Below are 22,406 nucleotides of genomic sequence, written 5' to 3' on the forward strand. Positions count from 1 at the left end.
GCATTATAAGATATTTTATCTTATCCATTAATACTTATGTACTAATTCTAACATCTGAGTCATATGTTTGTTCATTTTTAGTAATTTATTTTTCTCTTGACTATTTTGTCACTTTTTATTATGTGACACTATTATTATACATGCTTCTTCACATGTATAGTAATTTTTGTACTCTGGATATTGTGGATGATACATTGTATTAATAGATGTCTTGGATTCTATTATATTCCTCTGGAGAATGTTAAGTTTGATTGAAGCATGCATTTAAATTACCAGTGGATTACCTTGGCTCTTTTGGCGGCTTGGTTTCAGGATTTCAAAGGAGAATCTGTTTCATTTTTACCTCTAGCCCTGGGATATAGTATTTACTCCTTAAAACTTTTCTCCTTGACCATGCATAGAATTTCTCTGTATTTGTTAGAAATGATGTACAGGTGTTACATTTATGAATTTTTGAATTTTAACTTTTAGAGTCTAAACAACTCTTTTTTATGTTAGAAAAGTGCCAATTAAAGAGGTTTGGTGTCAAATCTAAAAAAAAAATCATTGCCCAGAACAATGTCATGTAACTTTTTCCCCATATGTTTTCTTTTAGCAGTTTTATAGTTTCTGGTTTTACATGTACATCTTTAATCCATTTTGAGTTGATTTTTCTATATAGTGTGAGATAAGGGTCCAGTTTCATAATTTTGCAAGTGGATATCCAGTTTTCCCAGCACTATTTATTGAAGAGACTATCTTTTTCCCATTGTGTATTCTTGGTACCTTTGTCAAAATATCAATTGACCATACATGCATAGGTTCATTTCTGGGCTCTTTATTCTGTTCCATTGGTAGATGTGTCTGTTCTTTTGCTAGAACCATGCTGTTTTAATTACTATAGATTTGCAGAATAGTTTGAAATAAGGTAGTGTGATGTCTCCAGCTTTGTTCTTTTTTGCTTGTGATTGCCTTGCCTATTCAGGATTTTTGATGCATCTGTATGAATTTTAGGATTGTTTTATCTATTTCTACGAAAAATGGCATTGGAATTTTGATAGGGATTGCATGAAATCTATAGATCACTTTGGGTAGAATGGACATCTTAACAATATTAGTTTTTCCAATTCAGGAACACAGGATGTCTTTCCATTTATTTGTGTCTTCTTCAATTTCTTTCATCAACATTTTGTAGTTTTCAGTGTATAGGTTTTCTGCCTCCTTGGTGAAATTTATTCCTATATGTTTTATTATTTTTTGTAGGTATTGTAAATGGGATTGTCCTCTTGATTTCCTTTTTGGATAGTTCATTATTAGTATATGGAAACACAAAAACTACACATGATCTTGGCAATGATTTTTTGGATTTGACCCCAAAGCACAGGCAATAAAAGCAAAAATAGACAAATGGGATTCTATCACACTAAAAAGCTCTGCACAGCAAAGGAAACAATTAACAGTGTGAAGAGACAACCTACAGATTGAGAGAAAATGCTTGTAATCCACACATCAGATAAGGGGTTAATATCCAAAATACATAAGGAATTCAAACAATTCAATAGCAAGAAAACAAAAAATTAAAAAATGGGCAAGAACCTGAATAGACACTTCTCAAAAGAAGACATACAAATGGCCAATAGATAAATGAAAAAATGCTCAACATTGCTAGCCATTAGGGAAATACAGTGAAAACCACCATGAGATATCATCTCACACTGCCAGAATGGCTATTATCAAAAAGACAAAGGATAACAAGTGTTGGCGAGGATGTGGAGAAAGGAAAACCCTTGTACCGTGTTGGTGGGAATGTAAATTAGTATAGCCATTATGGAAAACTGTATGGAGTTTCCTCAAAAAACTAAAAATAGAATTACCATATGATCAGGAATTCCACTTCTGGGTATTTATCCAAAAGATTTGAAATCAGTTTGTCAAAGAGATGTTTGCACTTCCATGTTTATTGCAGCAGTATTCACAATAGCTAAGTTATGGAATCAACCTAGGTGTCCATCAGCAGATGAATAAATAAAGAAAACGTGGTATATATACACAATGGAATACTATTCATCCTTTAAAAAGAGGGAAATTATGTTATTTGCAACAACAAAGATGGAATTGGAGAACATTATGCTATATGAAATAAACCAGACACAGAAAGACAAATTCTACAGGTTCTCATTTATATGCAAAATCTAAGACAATCAAACTCATAGAAAGGGAGAGTAGAATGGCGGTTACAGAGGCTGGGGGATGGGGAAATGTTGGTCAAAAGATACAAAATCTCAATTAGACAGGAGGACTAAGATTTCTTTTGAGTACTGTTGTACAGCATGGTGAATGTAGTTAATAATAGTATATTATACATTTCCAACTTGCTAAGAAAGTAAATTTCAAATGATAAGTATTTGAGGTGATGGATATGCTAATTAGCTTGATTTAATTTTTCCACATTGTATTCATAAATAATAACATCACTTTGCATCTCATAAATACATACAATTATAAATTGTCAATTTAAAAGAAAATAAAATTTGAAAAAAATCACGAAGTCAAGACCTCCCCACCACCAAAAAAAGAGTGTTGGCAACAGAGGGGACTAATGGAAAGGAAGGATGCAGGTAACAGCTAACCTAAGCCTGTTAGCCTGGAGAAATTTGAGGATTTTTTTATGAGGAGGAAGCAATGATGTGAAAGCCAAGTATCTTAGAATATTGTATTGGGGACGGACCTTAAAAATCACTTTTGAGATGGGAAATCTAAGGGTGAAAGTGGGAACAGGACATGTCTCCGAGTGTTTTTGCACATTAATTTCACATGGAAGTTTGAGGCAACTCCACTGACTTCTGAACCAGTCAGCTTTCCAGCACCCCTTTTATCTCTCACCTCCTTCATTTTATTCTTCCATTTATTCCATATTGATATTCTCTGTGTGGATCAAGTACACCCAGAATAAGAGAACAGTTCTGATATTTGTTGTAGGAAACATTTTTTTCCCCCTGTGTTAGAGTATATTACCAATCATCACAAAAATCCGTGGGAACACTAATAAAAAACATCTAAAACATTGCCTTTCATACAGTGTTTCTGGAATACATCTGTCTCTCTTGAAACTCCGCCCAGCTGTAGGTCTCCACTGTAGTACTTACACTATTCAAAGTGAATAATCATGCTTCATTGTGATAAGGGACTGTTGAATAGGGGTGGGAATTATTGGCAACATTGGTTTCAGAAGTCAGATCCCAAAATATAGCAAATTACGTGATTTGTCTATTTCCCTGGGACATTAATTCAAAGCCACAAGATATGTTATTCAGACAGCTTAGATAGAGTCAAAATAAGAAGGCAAGCATTCAGCTTTTATTTCAACCAGAAAAGTGTATTGAGCTCCAACTGTAGATCAGGCAGTGTTAAAACTGACAGTGTAGGGAGGGCTCCTTTTGGGGGTGGGAGGGTACTCACTCCAAGGACATACAGTCAAACTGAGCACATGGGAGAGAACGGCAAGGTCACTAAGGAGACACTTGCTTGTTTTTTCAATTAATGATCTTGGAGGAATTTCACTCTGATTTTAGTTTTTCTGGTGGTTAGTTACTGAGATTGTCCAGTAAAATGCTGATCACTGTGACTTAGTTCTCTAAATATTTAATATATACAGAGATATATAGATATGATCTATAGAATAAAAAGTTATAATTCCATAGCTCTTGGTTCTCATTAAAATGTAATTCCTACTCATTGTAGAAAACTGAAAAATAGAGAATTGTGTAAAGAATAAAGTCAAAATTACATGCTATGTTACCACTAGGAACTAAACAGCAAAAAACTTACATGCTCAGGCTGTGAAGCCATATGTCCTGGGTTTGAATCCCAGCTCTGTGTCTTATCAGCTCTGTAACTTTGAGCGATTTACTTCATCTGTAAAATGGCAATAAGCAGAAATATAGTATTAATATTTAAATGATGTTATACCTCCTTTCAGTCTTTTTTTCTATGCAAAACTGGTCTTACACTTAGCTCAATTGTTTTCTTGCCATTAACATAATATACTGGAAAAAATGCCTTTTTCACGTAAAGCAAGATGTCCAACCTTTTAGAAAGCAATTATTGATGATCAGAATTTACTTTGCCAGATCATTTAAAAGTAGATGTTTAACTCCCCAGTGAATTCCTTACACAATGTAAGGGTACACTTTTATTCAGGCTTCCTGATGGTTCATTCTGATGCTGTTCTGTTTTACTAAATAAACCCAACAATTCACGTGGAGATTGTGGAAGACAGTGTAAAGCTAGAAAGTATGAGATTAGAACTGTGAGTTCAAGGTAGTGTCAACTTGCCCCTTCGATCTAGGGACAGATTCTCTGCTCTGTTTATCAGAGAATTATTGCCCAAACACGATTCCATGTGAGATTTTCTTGCACGGTGGGTGAGATAGCAGGCTTTAAAGTCTGATAGCTTGAATCCAGATCATGGCTCTGATCACCTATTACCTGTGCTGTCTTTAAACCAAAATGGGACCAAATCACTGACATTCTCTACACCTCAGGTGCCTTTTCTGTAACTTGGGAATAACATTACCTGCCTCATAGAGCTGTGAAATGCATCAGTTTTAGGTAAAAGGCCTTCACGCCAGGCCTGCACAGGGTGAGTGCTTGGTAAGTGTAGAGTAGGACTGTCTTGGTTGTGGTGGCTGTGGTCATGGTGATGGTGGTCGTTAGTTACACTCGGATGTGATGGCTGAAACAAAGGTTGGCGTCGAGCAGGCCTGGCTTTGTAGAGTTTTGATACTTTGATACTCGATGGTTTTTAGGATTTGGGAAAGTTGTTTAACTTCTCAACTTGAATGTTTTCATCTAAAAAATGGAGATAATGGTATTTCTTTGAGTTGGTGTCAAGATTAAAGGGGAACTGCTTAGAAAAGCACTAAGCATTAAGTAAACACTCCATAAATGTTAGCTATTATTGTCCTTATTTATAAGAAAAGACACTAATAGTTTCAGTGAAAATATTAAACAAATTCCTTACTCTTCTTAAGGGATTAGAAGAAAAATGGTTCATGTCATAATTAAGAAGATTTACCAAAGACCCTAGTTAAAAAAAAAAAAAAACTTTGAAAAGCTAAAATTATAGCCAAGTTTTGAAGATATCTTTTGTTGTCAGCTCTTTTGAGATTCTCTTCCTCTGGGATAAGAAAAGAAAACTGGGTCCCTCTTGCTTTTCATTCTATGGTGCTCCCCCCCTTGCACTTCAAACACAAAATACCATTCCTTCCCACCTGCCTTGGGCTGACAATGCCAAAGAACTTCCTGCCCAAGTTGTTTTCAAGCTCTGGGTCGGCACCATAAATCGCAACAAATCCTCAATGGGCCAAGGATGAGTGGAAGTCATTATGATGGCTTTTAATTGATGCATTCTGTCTACAATATAATATATACCACCGTGGGACACTGCCCTGCAGACAAAGCATCATCCCAGCTTTTTGTGTGCTCTCCCCATCAGCAAGTCACAAATGGAATTCCATAATGTGTCCATTGTATACATTTTTGAATAAATAAGTATAACAAAGAGAATATGCTGGTCCCATTTAATCTTAGCACTTAGCTGTGAAAACACAGCACATTTCCCACGCTAGTGAAATGGAGCAGGAGAGGCTATACCAGTCTGGTCCTTGGCTGGCCATCAAGATACACCTGGTGTGAGCCATACACATGGTTTCTAGGGGCTCAGCTCCTTCAGGCCACCTGCAGGGTGCAGGCAACGTAATGGCCATCAAATGGAATTTAGAAGCATATCACCTAATATCCTTTCATTTAGTAATGACAGAAAGCTCAACTCAAACTTAAACAATAAAGGGAAAAGTTGAGATATAGGCTTCATGTTAGGCTTACTCTAGTTTCCGAAAGGTTAGGACCAAGACCCAGGTTTTCTGTATGCATTTCCCAGCAGGCATTTCCATTCTTGAGCACAGGACACCTGCCAGTGGCTCCAGAGGCTGAAAACTTCGTGGTTCTCACATGTTGGGGGTAGAGATAAGAGTTCTGGGTTTCAGTCTGATTGGACTAACTTCGGTCCAGTACTCATATGTAAGCCCATTGTTTCCTCCATGGGAAGGAATTGTACCAATGAGCTCAGGCCCAGCTGGTGTGCCTGGGCAGGGCCAGTGCCTCAGAAGCACCTGGACTGCTTGGAGGAAGGGTGGAGTCCTGCAGGAGAATAGGATATTGGTACCAAAAGAAGGGAAATTGGATATCAAAGAGAAACTTCTACAGTTGGTCAGGCAGAGCCCTCTTTTTTCTGAAATCAACCAGAAGCAGAGAGGACCTTGAAGAGTTATGCGAATAAACAAAAATGCTGTGCAGCTTAAACCTTGTGCTGTAGTCTGTAAAACTCATTTGCCAGGGAGTTGTGCTACTTTGGATTATATTTTTACTTTCCCTCTTTTTCCCTTGTTATTCAGTAAGCTTTAGTACTGAGCTGATGTATAGGAAACAAAAATAAAGGAGACCTATGTCACTCCCAGAAGTCTAGTAGGAGGCAAAATTACCCAAATTAAAAGAACAAAATAACCGTCTGGTTATCTAGAGAAAGATGGAGGAAGGGAAGCCACTAGCTGGCTTACCCCAGTGTATTATGTTGCTGAAGAAATCAATTCCTGCTACCACCACCCTATAGAATACACTGAGGGGTACTGGGGGAGCAGCAGCTTGGTGGCCAATCAACTCTTGAAATTGGAAGCATGTGTCCTCATGACTTTTGATCTGGGCTCCTATTGGGAAACCATTGTTTGTTTTCTTCTTTGTTTCATTCACGGCTTCTTAATGTGTGTGACCTGTACGTCCTGTCTGACACCCTCAGAGGCCTCTTTTTGGATCTCACTTTTAGCTGCCATAGAGGATAACTCTTCCATGTGTTCCCCTGAATTACCAAAAGAGAATTTTCTACATGTTCCAGAGCTTATAGTTTTCAGGCTGTCTTTCGTGTAGCCTAGAGTGTTGGTGTCTGTCCTTCCAGCCATTTCCAGTGTGGTGGTACAAGGATAGCAAAATAGTTGGGAGTATTTAATTCCCCATGCTTAGAGCAGAGTGTATATTTTGTATGGGTGATACAGGCACCTACAGCGTGTCATGGGAGAATGAAGGAGGACATACTTCCCTCTGTCAAGGAGAGCTTCACGGAGAAAGTGGTGTTTAATAATTCTTTTAGAACTGGGCCAGGCGCGGTGGCTCACGCCTGTAATCCTAGCACTCTGGGAGGCCGAGGCAGGCAGATCACTCAAGGTCAGGAGTTCGAGACTGGCCTGAGCAAGAGTGAGGCCCCGTCTCTACCAAAATTAGAAAGAAATTAATCGGACAACTAAAAATACATAGAAAAAAATTAGCCGGGCATGGTGGCACATGCCTGTAGTCCCAGCTACTCGGGAGGCTGAGGCAGAAGGATCGCTTGAGCCCAGGAATTTGAGGTTGCTGTGAGCTAGGCTGATGCCATGGCACTCTAGCCTGGGCAACAGAGTAAGACTCTGTCTCAAAAAAAAAAAAAAAAAAAAAAAAAAAAAAATATGATGCCTTGGTCCTTCCTGTAGGGATTCTAATGTAATTTGTTTTAGGTGTGGCCATCAGTTCAAAACAATAATGCAAAACAAAAAACAAAACAAAAATCTCAGGTGATTCCAATGAGCAACTAAGGCTGGGAATTAGAGCTCTGCCTGGATCTCAGCTTTGTGGGAGAAGCAGCACAGCGTGTTCCAGAACACAGGGGTAGGTCAGCGTGCCTGCACGTTGGGAAGGAAGGTGGCTTGGGGCAGTTGAACTTGAACACATCAGGCTGGAGAGAGGGCCAAGTGGATCTTAAAGGGCCTTGTTTGCTTCACTCAATGCAGATAATCGGGTACATGCCGGGGGCTGTGGAAAGGTATAAAATGAGGGATGGAGTGATCCATCTTGCCATTGGGAAAGACCACGCCACCTCCAGAATGAGCCATGCAAGACCAGTTGGAAAGTAGGCCAGAAATGATGTGGGTTGACAGGATTGGCTTCATCTTTTGCCAGGCTAAAAAAATGAAAATGTAGGTCGGCTGTTTTAAAAGCAGGAAAAAAGTGTCATTAAAGGAAGGTAAGACTTTTTCCTTCTTTCTGTGGTCTCTCTTGACCGGTCATGATATTTTTTATTTGCTGTTTTAGTATTGTGCTCCTTCAGACAAAGGAACTCTCACTGGGCAAGTGCAAGCGCTCACTGGCACCCCGTGTTTGTGCCCCGGTTACTTGGTGGGGTGTGCGGCTCACAGGCTGCAGGGTTCTCCCTCCCACTCGCCACTGGCCTGAGGTGCCTGCCTTGTCCTGGTTGGAGGAAGGGACTCAATCTCGCCTTCCCAGGGGCTCACGTATTCACACAGGGCTCAAGACTACTTGTGGTGGTCTACCCCAAGGGATTTCAATCTTCACACCAGGAAATAGTTGGTACCAAGATCAGGATGGACGACAGAGTCACTCCTGCTAAGTCACCCACTGAATGTGCCGTGTCTCTGACAGCTACACCAAGCCTCAACCCTCCCCATGCCTGGCCCAGGCCCTTCCAGGAGTAGGCCAGCCCCACCCCCAAGCTTATTTGGGTTAGAAACTGGATCCACCTTTAGTGTATCATCCGAAGACTGATGAGGGCCTAACAGGAGCATCAGTGCTCATAGAAAGAGGTATTTTCCTCCAGCAGGTGCTTTTTCCTGCTGGGCGCCAGATGGGCTGTGGGGAATTCTTCAGGACAGCGGTCCCCAACCTTTTTGGCACCAGGGACCGGTTTCATGGAAGACAATTTTTCCATGGACGGGAGGGGAAGGGGATGGGACGTGGGATGGTTTTGGGATGAATCAAGTGCATTACATTTATTGTGTAGTCAAACCTCTCTGCTAATGATAATCTGTATTTGCAGCTGCTCCCCAGCACCAGCATCACCACCTCAGCTCCACTTCAGATCATCAGGCATCAGATTCTCATAAGGAGCGCACAACCTTGATCCCTCGCATGCATGGTTTACAGTAGGGTTCACGCTCCTATGAGAATCTAATGCCGCCACTGATCTGACAGGAGACGGAGCTTATGTGGTGATGTGAGTGATGGGGAGCGGCTGTAAATACAGATGAAGCTTCCTTCACTCACCCGCTGCTTATGTCCTGCTGTGCAGCCTGTCTCCTAACAGGCCTCAGACTGGTACCGGTCCACAGCCCAAGAGCTGGGGACCGCAGCTCCAGGAGACTCTCTTCTGCATTTCGGGGGTACCTGAAAGAAGGAAATCCAGCGCTGGTTGAATGTCTGACAGGCAGCAGGTACACTGACGTGTCCTTGTGCCCATCGGAGCAGGGAAAAGAGGACTGGAGGAGAGGGCAAGACTTGAGGAGCTGCAGCATTCAAGCAGCCCACGGCTGGGCCAGGCAAGATGTGCATGTTTCCCAGGTTTCTGGGGACAACAGGGCAGATAGCTGTCCTCGGCCATCTTGCTGAAACCCAACAAGAGGGCTGCCTCCAGGGGAGGTCACCCCAGGGCCAAGAGGCTGTGGAGTAACTTCTGACGGTAGGAGCTGCATGGCTGGTCAAGTTGGGGGGTGGCGTGGAAGAGTTCTAGGTCCTCTGCAGAATCCATGATAATCTCCCAGAGAACCAACATTTGGGTGCTGGGCCACACAGTAGACACCAAAGGCCAATCAGTGTAAGAAAACAAGCTAGGGTGAGAGAACCGCACCATGGCCTGGTGAGTAGAGAATGCTTTCCTCTTTGCTACTCTGTTCCTGACCCCAAACTAGTTTCTTCTAGTTCTGAAGAAACTAGAACTTAGAAGCTTAGAGGAAGGATGGTGTGAGCTTTGAACTAGATATGAGATTAGAGTATTGAACTAGACTATACTAATTTTATTTGCCTAAAGTAGTCAGAAAGTTATGGAAACTATACAAGATATCATTTAGAGGTGAGAAAGCAATAAATCAACACACTGGAGTTGAAAACAGAGACTAAACAAGAAAGAAAGAAGGCAGAAGGGAAAGAATCATTTCATGTTTCAATCTCTGTTAAGCTGGGATAACTCAATAAGCTTGTTCACTTGCATTCCTAGGTTAATCCTCAGTGGAGTATGCTTTTTTATTTTTTCAATGTCCTCCTGAAGTCTAGTTATTGCATTTCATTGAAGATCATTGCATCAGTAATCGTACGGAGAGATTTGTAGTTTTTTATATAATCTTGGTCAGGTTTTGTATCAGCATTCCTCATAAAATGAATTTGAAATATTTCCTTCTTCCCCTGTGCTCTGAAACAGTTTAGATATTTGAGAACTACATGTGCCTTGACATGCTAAAGTGATTCACCTGCAGAATTACCAGGCCTGTCACTTTTTGGGGGTGAGCAGGTGAGGCAGTGCTATTCCTCCTGTTACCTTGTTTGGGCTGAGCATGAGGAGGTGCTGGTCTTTCCTTTTCCATGGCATGGCTATAGAGTTGTGCTAGATTAGAATATGTCCTCAATATTTCATTTTTAGTTTGGATTTAAACAGTCACCAAATGTTTGCTCTCCACAACTTTTGGGCCTGGGTCAGTGTGGGGAAGTCTAGTGCTTGCTGGGGCGGGGCAGGTGGGGAACAGAGAATCTTCCTACCTCCACAGAGAACAGGATCCTGAAGGAGAGCCATAGTTAGGTATCCATCCGATCCAACCGGAGAGTAGTGCAGTGTAGATCAGGATCAGCACCACATGTAAATAGCTCCCTGTGTCTTTCACTTTATCTTTGGATAAAATATGGAAAATCTATAAAGGGTAAAAGACCTCAGCCTAGGTTCTAAACATTTTAAGACTCTATCCTGCCCAATTATTTTTCGAGGCACAGTTTCACGTCCATTTAATGAAAGGCCAGACAACCAAGTTCTCCGGATGTGCAACCCTGTGGTCCCCTGGGAATCTTATCCCTGGGTTCCTCCCTATTCTGCAAGTCTGTTCGGGATGAGCATTAGAAAAGCATCGTGATCGCTTTCGTCATGTGGTTAGCAAAGCCCCTCTCAGAAGATAGCGAGCGGCAAGGAGTCTCTCTTGTCGGGGAGGCTGTCTTGAAATCGCATCATCTTTTTCCCTCCAGTTCCTTCTTGGTCTGTAGTGAATGGGAGAGGGAGGCCTGGGTTATTTCAGTTCCGTCAATGGACACATCAAAATTGCTTCCCTCTTCCCCACTCCCTGTCCCTTGAGGACCTAGTTTATTTCATGCGTTTCGACCTATCCCTGCTTCGAAACAACCTCCGTGATTCTCCGCTGAGCCGTCTTCCTCCTCGCCTTTTCTGGCCCCAGGCAAACGCGCCAGGCCACAGACCCTCTGCGGTATGACGTCAGCCTGGCTGCTGGGCCCAGCTGGAGGGAGGGGTGTTTTATGAAGTTCAACCCTGCACCCCGGGCCATAAATACACATCGTACACATAAATGTACAGCTAACATTGCCCAGGCCCCTCCGAAGCACCATGTTAATAAGCAGACAGTAAGTCTTTAAAATATGGAAAAGCAGTTAATCTTTCCGCTGGCAAATCCTTTGTAGGGGGTGGCTTTTCTCCTCTTCAGCATAGCTGCATGCAGGCTTTTCATCTCCTAGGATTTGGAAAAGAAAGAGGGAAATTCTGCTGTGGGGCTTCCTGGTAAATGTGTTAAAAGTGATATCTTGCATTCGTTGTCATTAAGCGTCTGTATTGAGTGATTGCTCTAAGTCTACCCTCAAGGAGCGTGAGCACGAGTGATTCCAGGGCAAGACACACAGTCTGCGGCTTGTGGTTGTAGAGCACGTGAGCCTGGGCTCTGAGGTCTGCAGCTTCGGGTCTGAACCTCAGCTCTGCCCCAGTTACTCTAGGAAGTCACTTAGCTTCTTATTTCTTCATCTGCAAAATGGGAGTAATTTTGTTTTATTCATATAGCTGCTGTTAAGAGTTTATTTATCCTCTTTGAGTTTCAGTTTTTTCTTTGTAAAAGAAGCAAATCAATACTCCTTGCCCTAGCACAACACCATCCATTATATATATATAGAGAGAGAGAAAGAACCTACAGAACATGTCTTGTTTTGTGCTCACTTTGTGCATAAATGCCAAGAACTTACCAGGAAAGTTATCATAGAGGTCACAGAACAAAAAGGCTCACAGGCAAATTAACATGCCCAAATCACTTGGCTGATAGAATGCAATTAAAAGATCAGCTGGAAGCAGGGAGAAAGAAAGTGGGTGCAAGGACCCCCGCCTTCCCTGCACCCTGTACTACACAGTGTTCCTACATTTTCCTCGTCCCTCTCCGATCTTCCCTTCCTTTCCCTTCCCATGTTTTTGTTTCCCCTCACCCTCTCCTGCTGTCTTCCCCACGGGTAGCATGGCTAGGAGGACCAGACTTGAGGGTCCTCAGCCTGGAATGGGGGCTCAGCCAGCAGAGGGTGCCTGCAGCCAGTGCACACTTGTTTTATTGGAGAGATGCAAGGTCAGGTTGGTAGCTTGCCTGTAACCTGCTGAGCAGCCCTGGCCTTTATCTGGGTACCACAGGCAGAGAATGGGTGTTGCCAGTGAGTTAATTTAAGAATGACATAGGTGAGAGCCAGCACTCTGGAGATGACAGGGTCTCTGCCTTATGAATTTAATTTATTAAATTTTACTTGGTCCCTACATTCCTTCTTTTTGCCTATTTGTTGTCCATCTGTGTTTCCTTTTCTGTGAATTGGGTCATCACTGTTGATATTAGGTAGGGCAAGCACTTTCCCTTCCTTTTTATAAAACCCAATTTTTATAAATGTCTAGACTATTCTTTATATTTACTCTTCTAAAAGAATCTTAGAATCATTGTCTCCAATTCTGTCAAAAGTCCCATTGGAATTTTGATTGCTATTGCTTTGAATCAGAAGGTTAATTAGGGGAAAAATGACATCTTTAAAATATGAGAGCCCCTTTCCAAACTTTGTGCCTCCCTCCAGTTTTTAGGTTGTCTTTTTATGTTCTCATTTTCTTCATAAAGGCACATGTTTTACTAGATTTATTCTTGAGAATTTTATAGTGATGACTGATACTATCAATGGTTCTTTATTTCATAAATATTTTTCATTGGCTATTGCCAGTGTCAGGCTGTGGTTTTATATGCGGATTATGTAACTAGTCAGCTTGCTGAGTTCTTTTATTAGTTCTAATAGTTGGTCAGTGGGTTCATGTGGGTTTTCTAGGAACACAGCAATATCTGTTCTTTGGGTGATTTGGTGGCATTCACCTGGGGTAGATTCTCAATGAGCATTTCAGTTTTGTTCGTGGCAATTGGTCTGCTCATGATTTTTATAGCTTGGCCAAATGTAGATAATTTATACTTTATCCCCAAAGGTGTGTTTTCTCGAAGTTTTCAAACTGTTTGCAATGGTATACATAATAGTCACCAAAAATGTTTAAAATGCCCCTGTGTCTTTTGGGTTATAATATTACTTTGTGGCTTCTTTCTTGATCAGGAGTCCGAAAAGTTGATTCATGTTAATATTTTTTTAAACCAGAGTTTGATTCTGTTGATTATCTTCACAGTTTTTTTTGCATTTTCTTCTGCTGCTTTTATTATTACGAATTCTGTTATTGATTCAACAAACATTTATTGAGAGTCTGCTCTGTCCCAGGCACAGTCAGATGCAGCCTTGTTGCTGTGGAAACCGCAGTATATTGTGAAGGGCAGGCAGTGAGCAAGGAAGGAGGAAGGAGGGGCAGGGGAGGCAGAAGAAAGGTGATGAAGTCATTGGTGTCCTTGGCAAGAACAGATTCAGGTGGAGCGGTGAGGACTACAGCCTTGCTGGAATGGATTTGTGAAGGAAGGAGAGGTAGGAGGAAGGACAGAGAGGGAGACAGAGATTGTAGATAATTCTATTTAGGAGTCATACTACAAGGAGGGCAGAGAAACATGGCAGTAGCTGGAGGGAAGGTCAAGAATGAGTTTTGTTTTTCCTGAGATGGGAGATGTGACAGCAAATGTGTCAACTAGGAAAACCATTTGTGCAGTGGCCACCTGTCTCTTCTCTGCTATCAGTCACCTCCTTGCAGAAGCCCGAGAGATGGGCTTTGTGGAGGGGCATCGGTACTCAGTCCAACGGACAAGAGGGAAGGCCATGCATAGGGGTACAGGTGCAGTCCTATGTTCTTATTTTTCCAGCTTCTTGATTCAAAAACTTTAGTTCAACTATTTGCAACCTTCATTTTTTTCAATAAAAGTGTCTGAGGTGATACTGCACAAATTTGAGTCTGGGCAGTTCTCAAATGCTCAAGGATTCACAAAATTTGTTTTTTAACTTTTAATTTTCACTGTATATATCTTTTTGCCATTAATTTCTGATTATACTGTACCATAAAAGAAGGACATGTAATTGATGCTGTTGGCTCTTTGGTATGTGTTGCAGTTCCTCATGTTTGAAAATAACTAATATTCTGCATTGTTAGATCTGAAGAGTGTTTGCTCCACATTTTTAATAGATCCTACTTTCAGCAATCCCTTTTGGTATTTCTATCAGTGTGTGCACTGTGATTATTACACACTTAAAGAATCATGCGTGTCTTGTTAGTGGATTCTACTGTTTTCCAGTACACTGTTTTATTTATTACATTTTAACATATTTTTTACTCTGAATATTTGTGTAAGAATATTACCAAACTTGTTTCTCTGTTTTATTGTTAGCATTTTTCTGATACATTTTTTCCTCCTCCCATGTCATTCTGTTTTGGGAGTGCCTGTGGCAAACAGCATAATGTTGGTATTTTTGTAAACCCCAAAATACCTTTTAATCTAACAACCTCACATTTATTGTGATTGGTATTAATAATAATTTTAGGTTTATACTGGCAGCCTTGTGTGTGTGTGTTTAATTTATCATGCTATCTTAGATAGGTCAGGTTTTCATTTTTATATATTTTTTCAGTAATTATTCCTAAATTATAAAACATAATTTTCTATAAATATCCACAGTTACATAGAATCTGTTTTTCTCTGGACACTAACGTATAATACCTTTGACTTCCTTTTTTCTGTTCCCTCAAAACTTTAAATATGTTGCTCTCTTTCTTCATCTCAGTACTCCCTTTGAGAAGTTGATTTCATTCTCATTCCTTTTTAAGTAATTTGTTTCTAGAGAAGCTTTTTAGGATTGGGCTGTATCTTTGGTGATCTGAAGTTTCACTAAGGCTTGAATGAGCCCATTCGATGAAAAGGATAGGATTTTTTTTTTTCAATTCAGAAAATATTTTTTCCCTTTGGATCTTCTATTTCATATTTTCATCTCTTTCTCCTTTACTGTTCATCAAGTACATTAATTTGACTTAATCTTCTAGTCAATTATTTGTTCTTCAGAGAGTTGTGTGCTCTTGGTTTTGCACTTTTCTTTGAGACTCTGTTAACCCGCCTCCAAGGTGGAAAGCATTGGTTCTCTGCTGAGAGCTGTCTCAGGTAGGATATTTTTATGTTGATGGGCATGATCCATTAAGAAGAGGCCAACTGCTGAAGCAATGTCCTTGCACAGGCAAGAAATGATCTAGTATTAAAGGGTGAAGGTAAAACAGAGATTTTTTTTTTTAATTTAGCAAAACAGTTAGCAAGGTTGAATATTTTTCTCCAGCCAGATGTAGTTCTGAGGAAGAGTGGAAAGGGCAGAGAGTGGGTGTCCTGGAGTGTGGATGGTGGTGTAGGCATTGAGGAAGCATCTTTGAGCAGTGGCATGCCCTGGGTTCCCTACTGTGGATGAAGAAAATGAACGTAAATGAAGGATATTAGATGGGCATTGGGCATTTGTAGAAAGGAAGCCAATTGAGTTGTAGTCTCAGAGGCATTCTTGAATAATTCAACATATGAGGTGGCAGCAGGTGAATAAAAAGGGGAAGGGTCCATTTCCCTTCTTTATAATTTCCCACAAAGCAGAAGAGGTTTTCTTCATTGCATGATTTTATTAATAATTCACCATGGTGACATACTCTAGAGAATATAACGAATTTATTGAGAGAAAGATGAATGAAGATAAAACTTACGGAGCCATTAACAACTTAGTTAGGTTAATGTCTATTAACCTGAATTTAATGAAATACCATAAAAAGTTGTGGCAAGGGTTCTAAGTCTGAGGCTAAATATTTAGCTGCTCTGGAAGAATGTGAGATTTTTGATCTCTAATTTTTTCCTTTAAAGAGTCAGTAGTATATTTTGTTGAAAGAGTATTTTTATGGTGGCATTACTTTGTCACTTCAATGTGTTGGGCAGTGGGAGAAGGAGGCGCCATCAAGCTTACTTCAGTGGAACTCACTGTCTTAATGAATCCAGAAGGTCAGAGCTGCTACACAGCCTTAATTCTGTACAGAACGTGGACTTTGAGAAGGGTGGGACCTTCTAACTGACTAGCATTAATTTCATTCACAACAATGTCCTCTATTCCAGGCAGACATTGGGCAAAGTGGTACAAGGTGGGGTCTAGGGAGTTCACTACCTCTTTTGCCATCAGCGTGACATAGTTTCAGTCTATCCTTGAGGGGAGGAGACAGAACTCCACCTAGAGGAACATCAAATTAAATTTTAGGTAATTTTTAGGCTCTGGGAAAAGGAAATTAGGCTTAGAAAAGCCTAACCTCTTAAACTTTGGAAACTGAGGTGATTTAGCCAACTCTGATTGTCCTGCTTTGTGTACACAGAAAACTCCAGTCTTTCCAAAGTGAGTTGTATGAGCTGCATACAGTAGCCATAGCCATTGTTTTCTCAATTAAGCTTGATATTGGTAAGTGAAAAGCCTCATGATGGGTCTTTAGTATAGTAAAGCCATTTGTTTTTTTGTTTTTGTTTTTTTTTGAGACAGAGTCTCACTGTGTTACCGGGGCTAGAGTGCCGTGGCGTCAGCCTAGCTCACAGCAACCTCAAACTCCTGGGCTCAAGCAATCCTTCTGCCTCAGCCTCCCAAGTAGCTGGGACTACAGGCATGGGCCACCATGCCTGGCTAATTTTTTCTATATATTTTTAGTTGTCCAGCTAATTTCTTTCTATTTTTAGTAGAGACGGGGTCTTGCTCTTGCTCAGGCTGGTTTCAAACTCCTGAGCTCAAACAATCTGCCCGCCTCGGCCTCCCAGAGTGCTAGGATTACAGGCATGAGCCACCGCACCTGGCCACAGTAAAGCCATTTGTAAAACTTGCTTTGCTTTACAAAATATGATAGTTGTTACCAGCTGGGGGAGAAGTCTTCCTCATGGCTCTTCAATTCAGGGATGGTAACTGACCCCTCACTGTCTTTCTGCCTCTTGTCCCAACAGGTCCTTTGTCATCCAGCAGATCCCAAGCAGCAACTTGTTCATGGTGGTGGTGGACAGCAGCTGCCTCTGTGAGTCTGTGGCCCCCATCACCATGGCGCCCATTGAAATCAGGTATATCCTTTTGTGTGCAGGTCCAGCCACGGCTGCTGAATCTGGTAAGGGGGATGGAGAGTAAGGAAACCTGGGGGAGAAATATCAGAAAGGAGAAAATTACATCCTTCCCACTGTTGGAGAGAGGGTAGTTGTTAAGAGAGTTTTGTGCCAAATTTTGACCAATGAAATGCAGAGTAGAAAAAGTAATTCTTGGAAACCTGCCTTAACTACAGTCAACATAATGAATCCCTTAAGTGTGAACGTTTAAAGGCCCAGAAGATCAGAAGGCGTCCAGAATCTTGTCACGGCTTCCATCCTGAGGTAAGTCTGAGAACTGTTCCTGCTCCCTTTTCTCATCAGATTCACAGTGAGACTCTCACAGTGGTCAGAGAACTATAGCTAGAAATTTTGCTCAAGAGAAAATAATCCCTTTTAGGAAGCTAAAAAAGAAGATCTAGAAAAGCTAATTGTCCTCTACTTTCATCCCCTTAATGCCTTGTCATTTAGTTTATGCTTGATAGTCTTTTCCTATCATATCCATATATTTTCTTAAAAATGTTTTTACTATCTTCATAATTATGGATATACTGTATTATATAATAATATATTATGGATATTATGGATGCACTGTAATTTTATCACACACAATGTGGCTCTGATCAAATTGGTTTACCAGTTTAAATTGAAGTTAAAATTATTTTACCCTGCTTATTTTTGGACAGCCTTTTATTTACAAGAAATTCACTTAAAGCAAAAGTGGCAATATTAATATCAGATAAAGAGTCACAGCTCCTTTCTGAAGGCTGGCATAAAGAAAATAAAAAATAAATAAAAAGAATCATAGTTTATGAAGGTGGAGTGATAAGCCTCTAAACCCCCTAACCACATGAGGTCACAAGTATAAAGACATTCCATTGATAACTAAGGTGATGGTCAGGGAAAAATAAGGCTTAATACTAAGAAAAGTAAACTTATCACAGATCTAGGTGATTTATAAGAGAATACCTCCCATAATGCTGCAGGCAACAAAATAAGTTTAAATATAGAAAAATAATAAAAATTTAAAAATTAACTCCACCTCCATCCCCCAAAATGGAAACCTTTCCTAGAACAATTACTATAGGAAGATTGGGAAGATATCTGCTCTTGAAAATACCACCAGAGCCAAGTGAGTGTTAATCTCATCTTTAAATAGCAACTAATTTTAATGTTGTTTAAACTATCCAAGTCCTAGAAAAGATGTTAAAGTCAGTATAGTACTAACAAGAACTTGGGATTTATTAAGAATGTTTTCTTCTCTATTCAAAGGATAATTCAACAGTAACATATTATATAAATGCTGAAAGGCCTTTGATAAAATTCAGTGATGATCTCTAATAGAAACTCTATGTAAAAATACAAATCCAAACAAAGGGCCAAAAACACTAAAATTACTTCAATTAGAAACAAGAACTGCATACTCAGACAACTAAGTCATTAGAATAAAAACTACTAGAGTTAATAAGAAAATTTGCTTTGGTAACTGGATATAACATAAACATACAAAATCAGTAGTTTTTCTTTAAGTTTCTGTAATTAGCAAGATAAGGTCAGTGGAACAGAACAAAAAATTTTGTATATGACAGAGGTGTGATTCAATGGGGAGAATACAGATTAGACTTCCATGGTAAAAAAATAGTCTCATAAGAAATTCTAGGGATTGGTGAGACCTTTTTATCTAAGACCAGAAAGCTATGGAAGAAAAACAGATCCATTTAGCTGTATGAAAATTATAATTTTTTATGGAAAAAGATAACTAAAACAGGCATTGGCCAATTTATGGAACTTGAAAAAAAAATTTATAAATCAAATAATAAAGAGCCCTTTAAATTGAAAAATCAGGCAACCACATGTAAAAAATAAACCAAGGGCACGAAAATACAAGTCACTGAGTGATCAGGAAGTACAGATAATGATAAAATGTCTCTCAAAGGCAAAAATACCCTTTAGCTCTGTAACCTACTCCTGGGCATCTTTACCATGGGCAGAGTCAGGGCAAATATCACCGGCTGATAGGGACCTTCATTCAGCACTCTTTGTAGTAGTAAAGAACAAATAATAAAATGAATGCCCATCAATAAGAAAACAGCTGAATAAACTAGAACTAGAATAATGGAGAAATTTCTATCGATTAGTGAAGAAGACGCAAAGAGGTATTCTGGAGAAAGGAGTAAATAATATAATTCCATTTTTGTAAAACAGGGCCTCCCTCTACCCAAATAAAAAGAAAGAAAACACACATAAAACCTTCTATAGCCAAGTTGGAAATAATTAGGCCCCTTAGATGTGATATTTTACCTACATTCTGACCGGGAAAAATTAGAAGGTCCATATTTTGCTTTTATAGTATGGTCACAGCAGACATCTCTACCCATAGCCCTTTACATCTTGACTGTTGTACATACCAGTATGTGAAGAGTAATTAGACTATTTTATGCATTGACAACTGACATCCAATCTTCTCATCTCTAACTTGAGGAAATTTAGATAAATCCATATCCCCACATCATCTAGGTTCCAGGAGATTTAGTGCTTACACTGAAGGCTGGAGAGAGGTCTGGGGAATCAACATGGCTTGGAAAGGTTAAGGCATCCAGAGCCCACTTGCACTCTAACCCACCCCTGCCTTTCCCCCGCAGGAGAACGCGAGGGAGTGTGGGGCTGCACCGAGTCTCCAGGCCCAGACGGGCCTTGTTCTGCTCCCTCTGCTTTTGATGCTCTTCTCAAGGTGACACGGACAGAGATGTTCTCTTGGCATGCTAAATCATGGATAAACTGTGAACCAAAATATGGTGCAACCTATGAGACATGAAATATAGTCCAACCATCAGCATCTCATGATTTTAAACTGTGCGTGATATAAACTCTTAAAGATATGTTGACAAAAAGGTTATCTTTTTACTTTGCCAGTCATGCAAATGTGAGTTTGCCACATGATAATCACCCTTCATCAGAAATGGGACCGCAGTGGTAGGCAGTGTCCCTTCTGCTTGAAACCATTGAAACCAATTTAAAACTGTGTACTTTTTAAATAAAGTATATTAAAATCATAATCTCTTTGTTTGGATTTTATCATCACTTTATTGCTGAGAATACAAACTGAAAAAAAAATTCATTGGGGAAAAGCCGCCCATTCCAAAAACCAGTGAAGGATGGTTGTTGGCAGAGCCTTTGTTCTAAAGCACATTCTAGACAAATATTTAGCAATTGTTTAGATGCTCCACTTTCAGTTATAAAAATATTTACAGAAGTAAATCAAAATATCATCTACATGGGAACAGTTTATTACATAGAACCCTGAATTGTGTTGAACTAAACTTCAATAGAAATAATAATTTGGATGAGAACACAAGCTCTCGTAATATTCAAGTGTTGAACTATTTGGAAGGAGAAATAAAGAAGTTGTAAATCCTTGGAATTCAGTCTGAGAGGACTTGAAGGAGGAAAAGAACAATGACTACAAATTTGGCTTCTGGCTTTCCCCATAAACAAGAGATGAAATTAGATCTCAAATATTGCAAGACGTGAAACTACCCAGACCTGTAAACATTTTTAAAACACTGGATCTTGTACCAAAAAAACCAAATTCCACTGGATCATGGTTACCAAATAAAGTGGAATAATTCCCAGCCTAGGTAGAGTAGACAATGCCTTGCTTTATAGGCCAGATATCTAAAAGTCATCCAGAGAATGCTACTTACACTCTTTTAAAAGGATGACCACGTGTGGTGGCTCACACCTGTAATCCCAGCACTTTGGGAGGCCAAGACAGGAGGATTGCTTGAGGCCAGGAGTTCGAGACCAGCCCGGGCAACATAGTGATGCCTGTCTCTACAAAACATTTAAAAATTAGCCAGGTGCAGTGGTACTTGGAGGCTTGAGGCAGGAGGATTGCTTGAGCCAGAGTTCAAGGCCACAGTAAGCTATGATCACTCCACTGTGCTCCAGTGGGGTGACAGAGGGAGACTGTCTCTAAAAAAAAATGGGATCATATTATCCTATTATATTTTAGAAAAACCGATATTATCATACTACCTTATATTAAAATGATTCCAGTATTTACAGGAATAACATTTACATTGTTATACTTCTCTAAATTACTATTAATATGCCTTCAGTGCTGAGTGCTATTCTCAATATAACAATACTGTAACACGCTAACCTGTCAAAATTTTAACAACCATGGGACTTTAGAATTGTGACTATTGATATTATTCACTTCTGTGCACCAGGTAAATGAACAAATTCATTTCTTGCTCATACAAATATCAAAATGTATTCTGTTTACACTGATATGTTAATATCAGATAAGGAATCATAATTTATTAAGGTAGAATGATGAGCCTCTAAACTCCCTAACCACATAAAGCCACAAGTATAAAGACATTCCATTTATACCCGAGGTGACAGTCAGAGGAAAATTAAGCCTAATACCGAGAAAGGTGAACTTATCACAGATTAGGTGGCTTATAACAAAAGTTAGGTGATTTGTAAGAGAGAACAAATATATCATAATGTAACTTTTAACAAAAATAACAACACATGTTCTACTGTTTTCCACATGTAATATAAATATTTACAATCTCACCCCATCCCATTCTAAGTGGTGGAATAGCATCATTTTTATGACATTGTTTGTGACATAAAGATAGCATCGTTGAGTCACACCATGCCTCATGCCATTGTCAGGCACCACGTTGGTGGGACTGACCCATCAGGCACCTCACGTTCTGTGTTCTCATAATGGCTCCAAGCAAGTGAACACTCCATTTATCTACTTAGAAATTGAACAATTTTCTCCAACTTCTTGTGTCCTAAGTGCAACTCTCCATCCCCCTTCACCGAACTTTCTCCTTCCCTCCGACTCAGCTTCTCACACCAAAAACCTTGGGGCCACCCTTATTTGCACTTTCGCCTTCCGCCCACCTCCCAGCCAGTCTCACGAGCTCTGTCCTCCAGGCACCAAGCCTGACCTCCTCCTCTCCCCGGCCTCCACCACCCCCTGCCGTAGGGGCGGGGCAC

General features: G+C 40.1%; 1 protein-coding gene across 1 annotated transcript in view; it reads left to right on the plus strand.

Annotated features, from left to right (window-relative positions):
• Positions 1-20,437, plus strand: part of CACNA2D3 (calcium channel, voltage-dependent, alpha 2/delta subunit 3) — an 869,108-nt gene extending 848,671 nt beyond the window's left edge. Inside the window, exons 36-38 of the mRNA XM_012643362.1 lie at positions 17,253-17,365; positions 17,584-17,666; positions 20,024-20,437. Of these exons, the coding sequence (XP_012498816.1) occupies positions 17,253-17,365; positions 17,584-17,666; positions 20,024-20,116 (289 nt within the window). The 3' untranslated portion in view covers positions 20,117-20,437. The remainder of the gene's footprint in view (positions 1-17,252; positions 17,366-17,583; positions 17,667-20,023) is intronic.
• The last annotated feature ends 1,969 nt before the right edge of the window (positions 20,438-22,406 follow it).

Source organism: Propithecus coquereli, unplaced genomic scaffold, assembly GCF_000956105.1.
Source record: "Propithecus coquereli isolate 6110/MARCELLA unplaced genomic scaffold, Pcoq_1.0 Scaffold1, whole genome shotgun sequence".
NCBI lineage: Eukaryota > Metazoa > Chordata > Mammalia > Primates > Indriidae > Propithecus > Propithecus coquereli.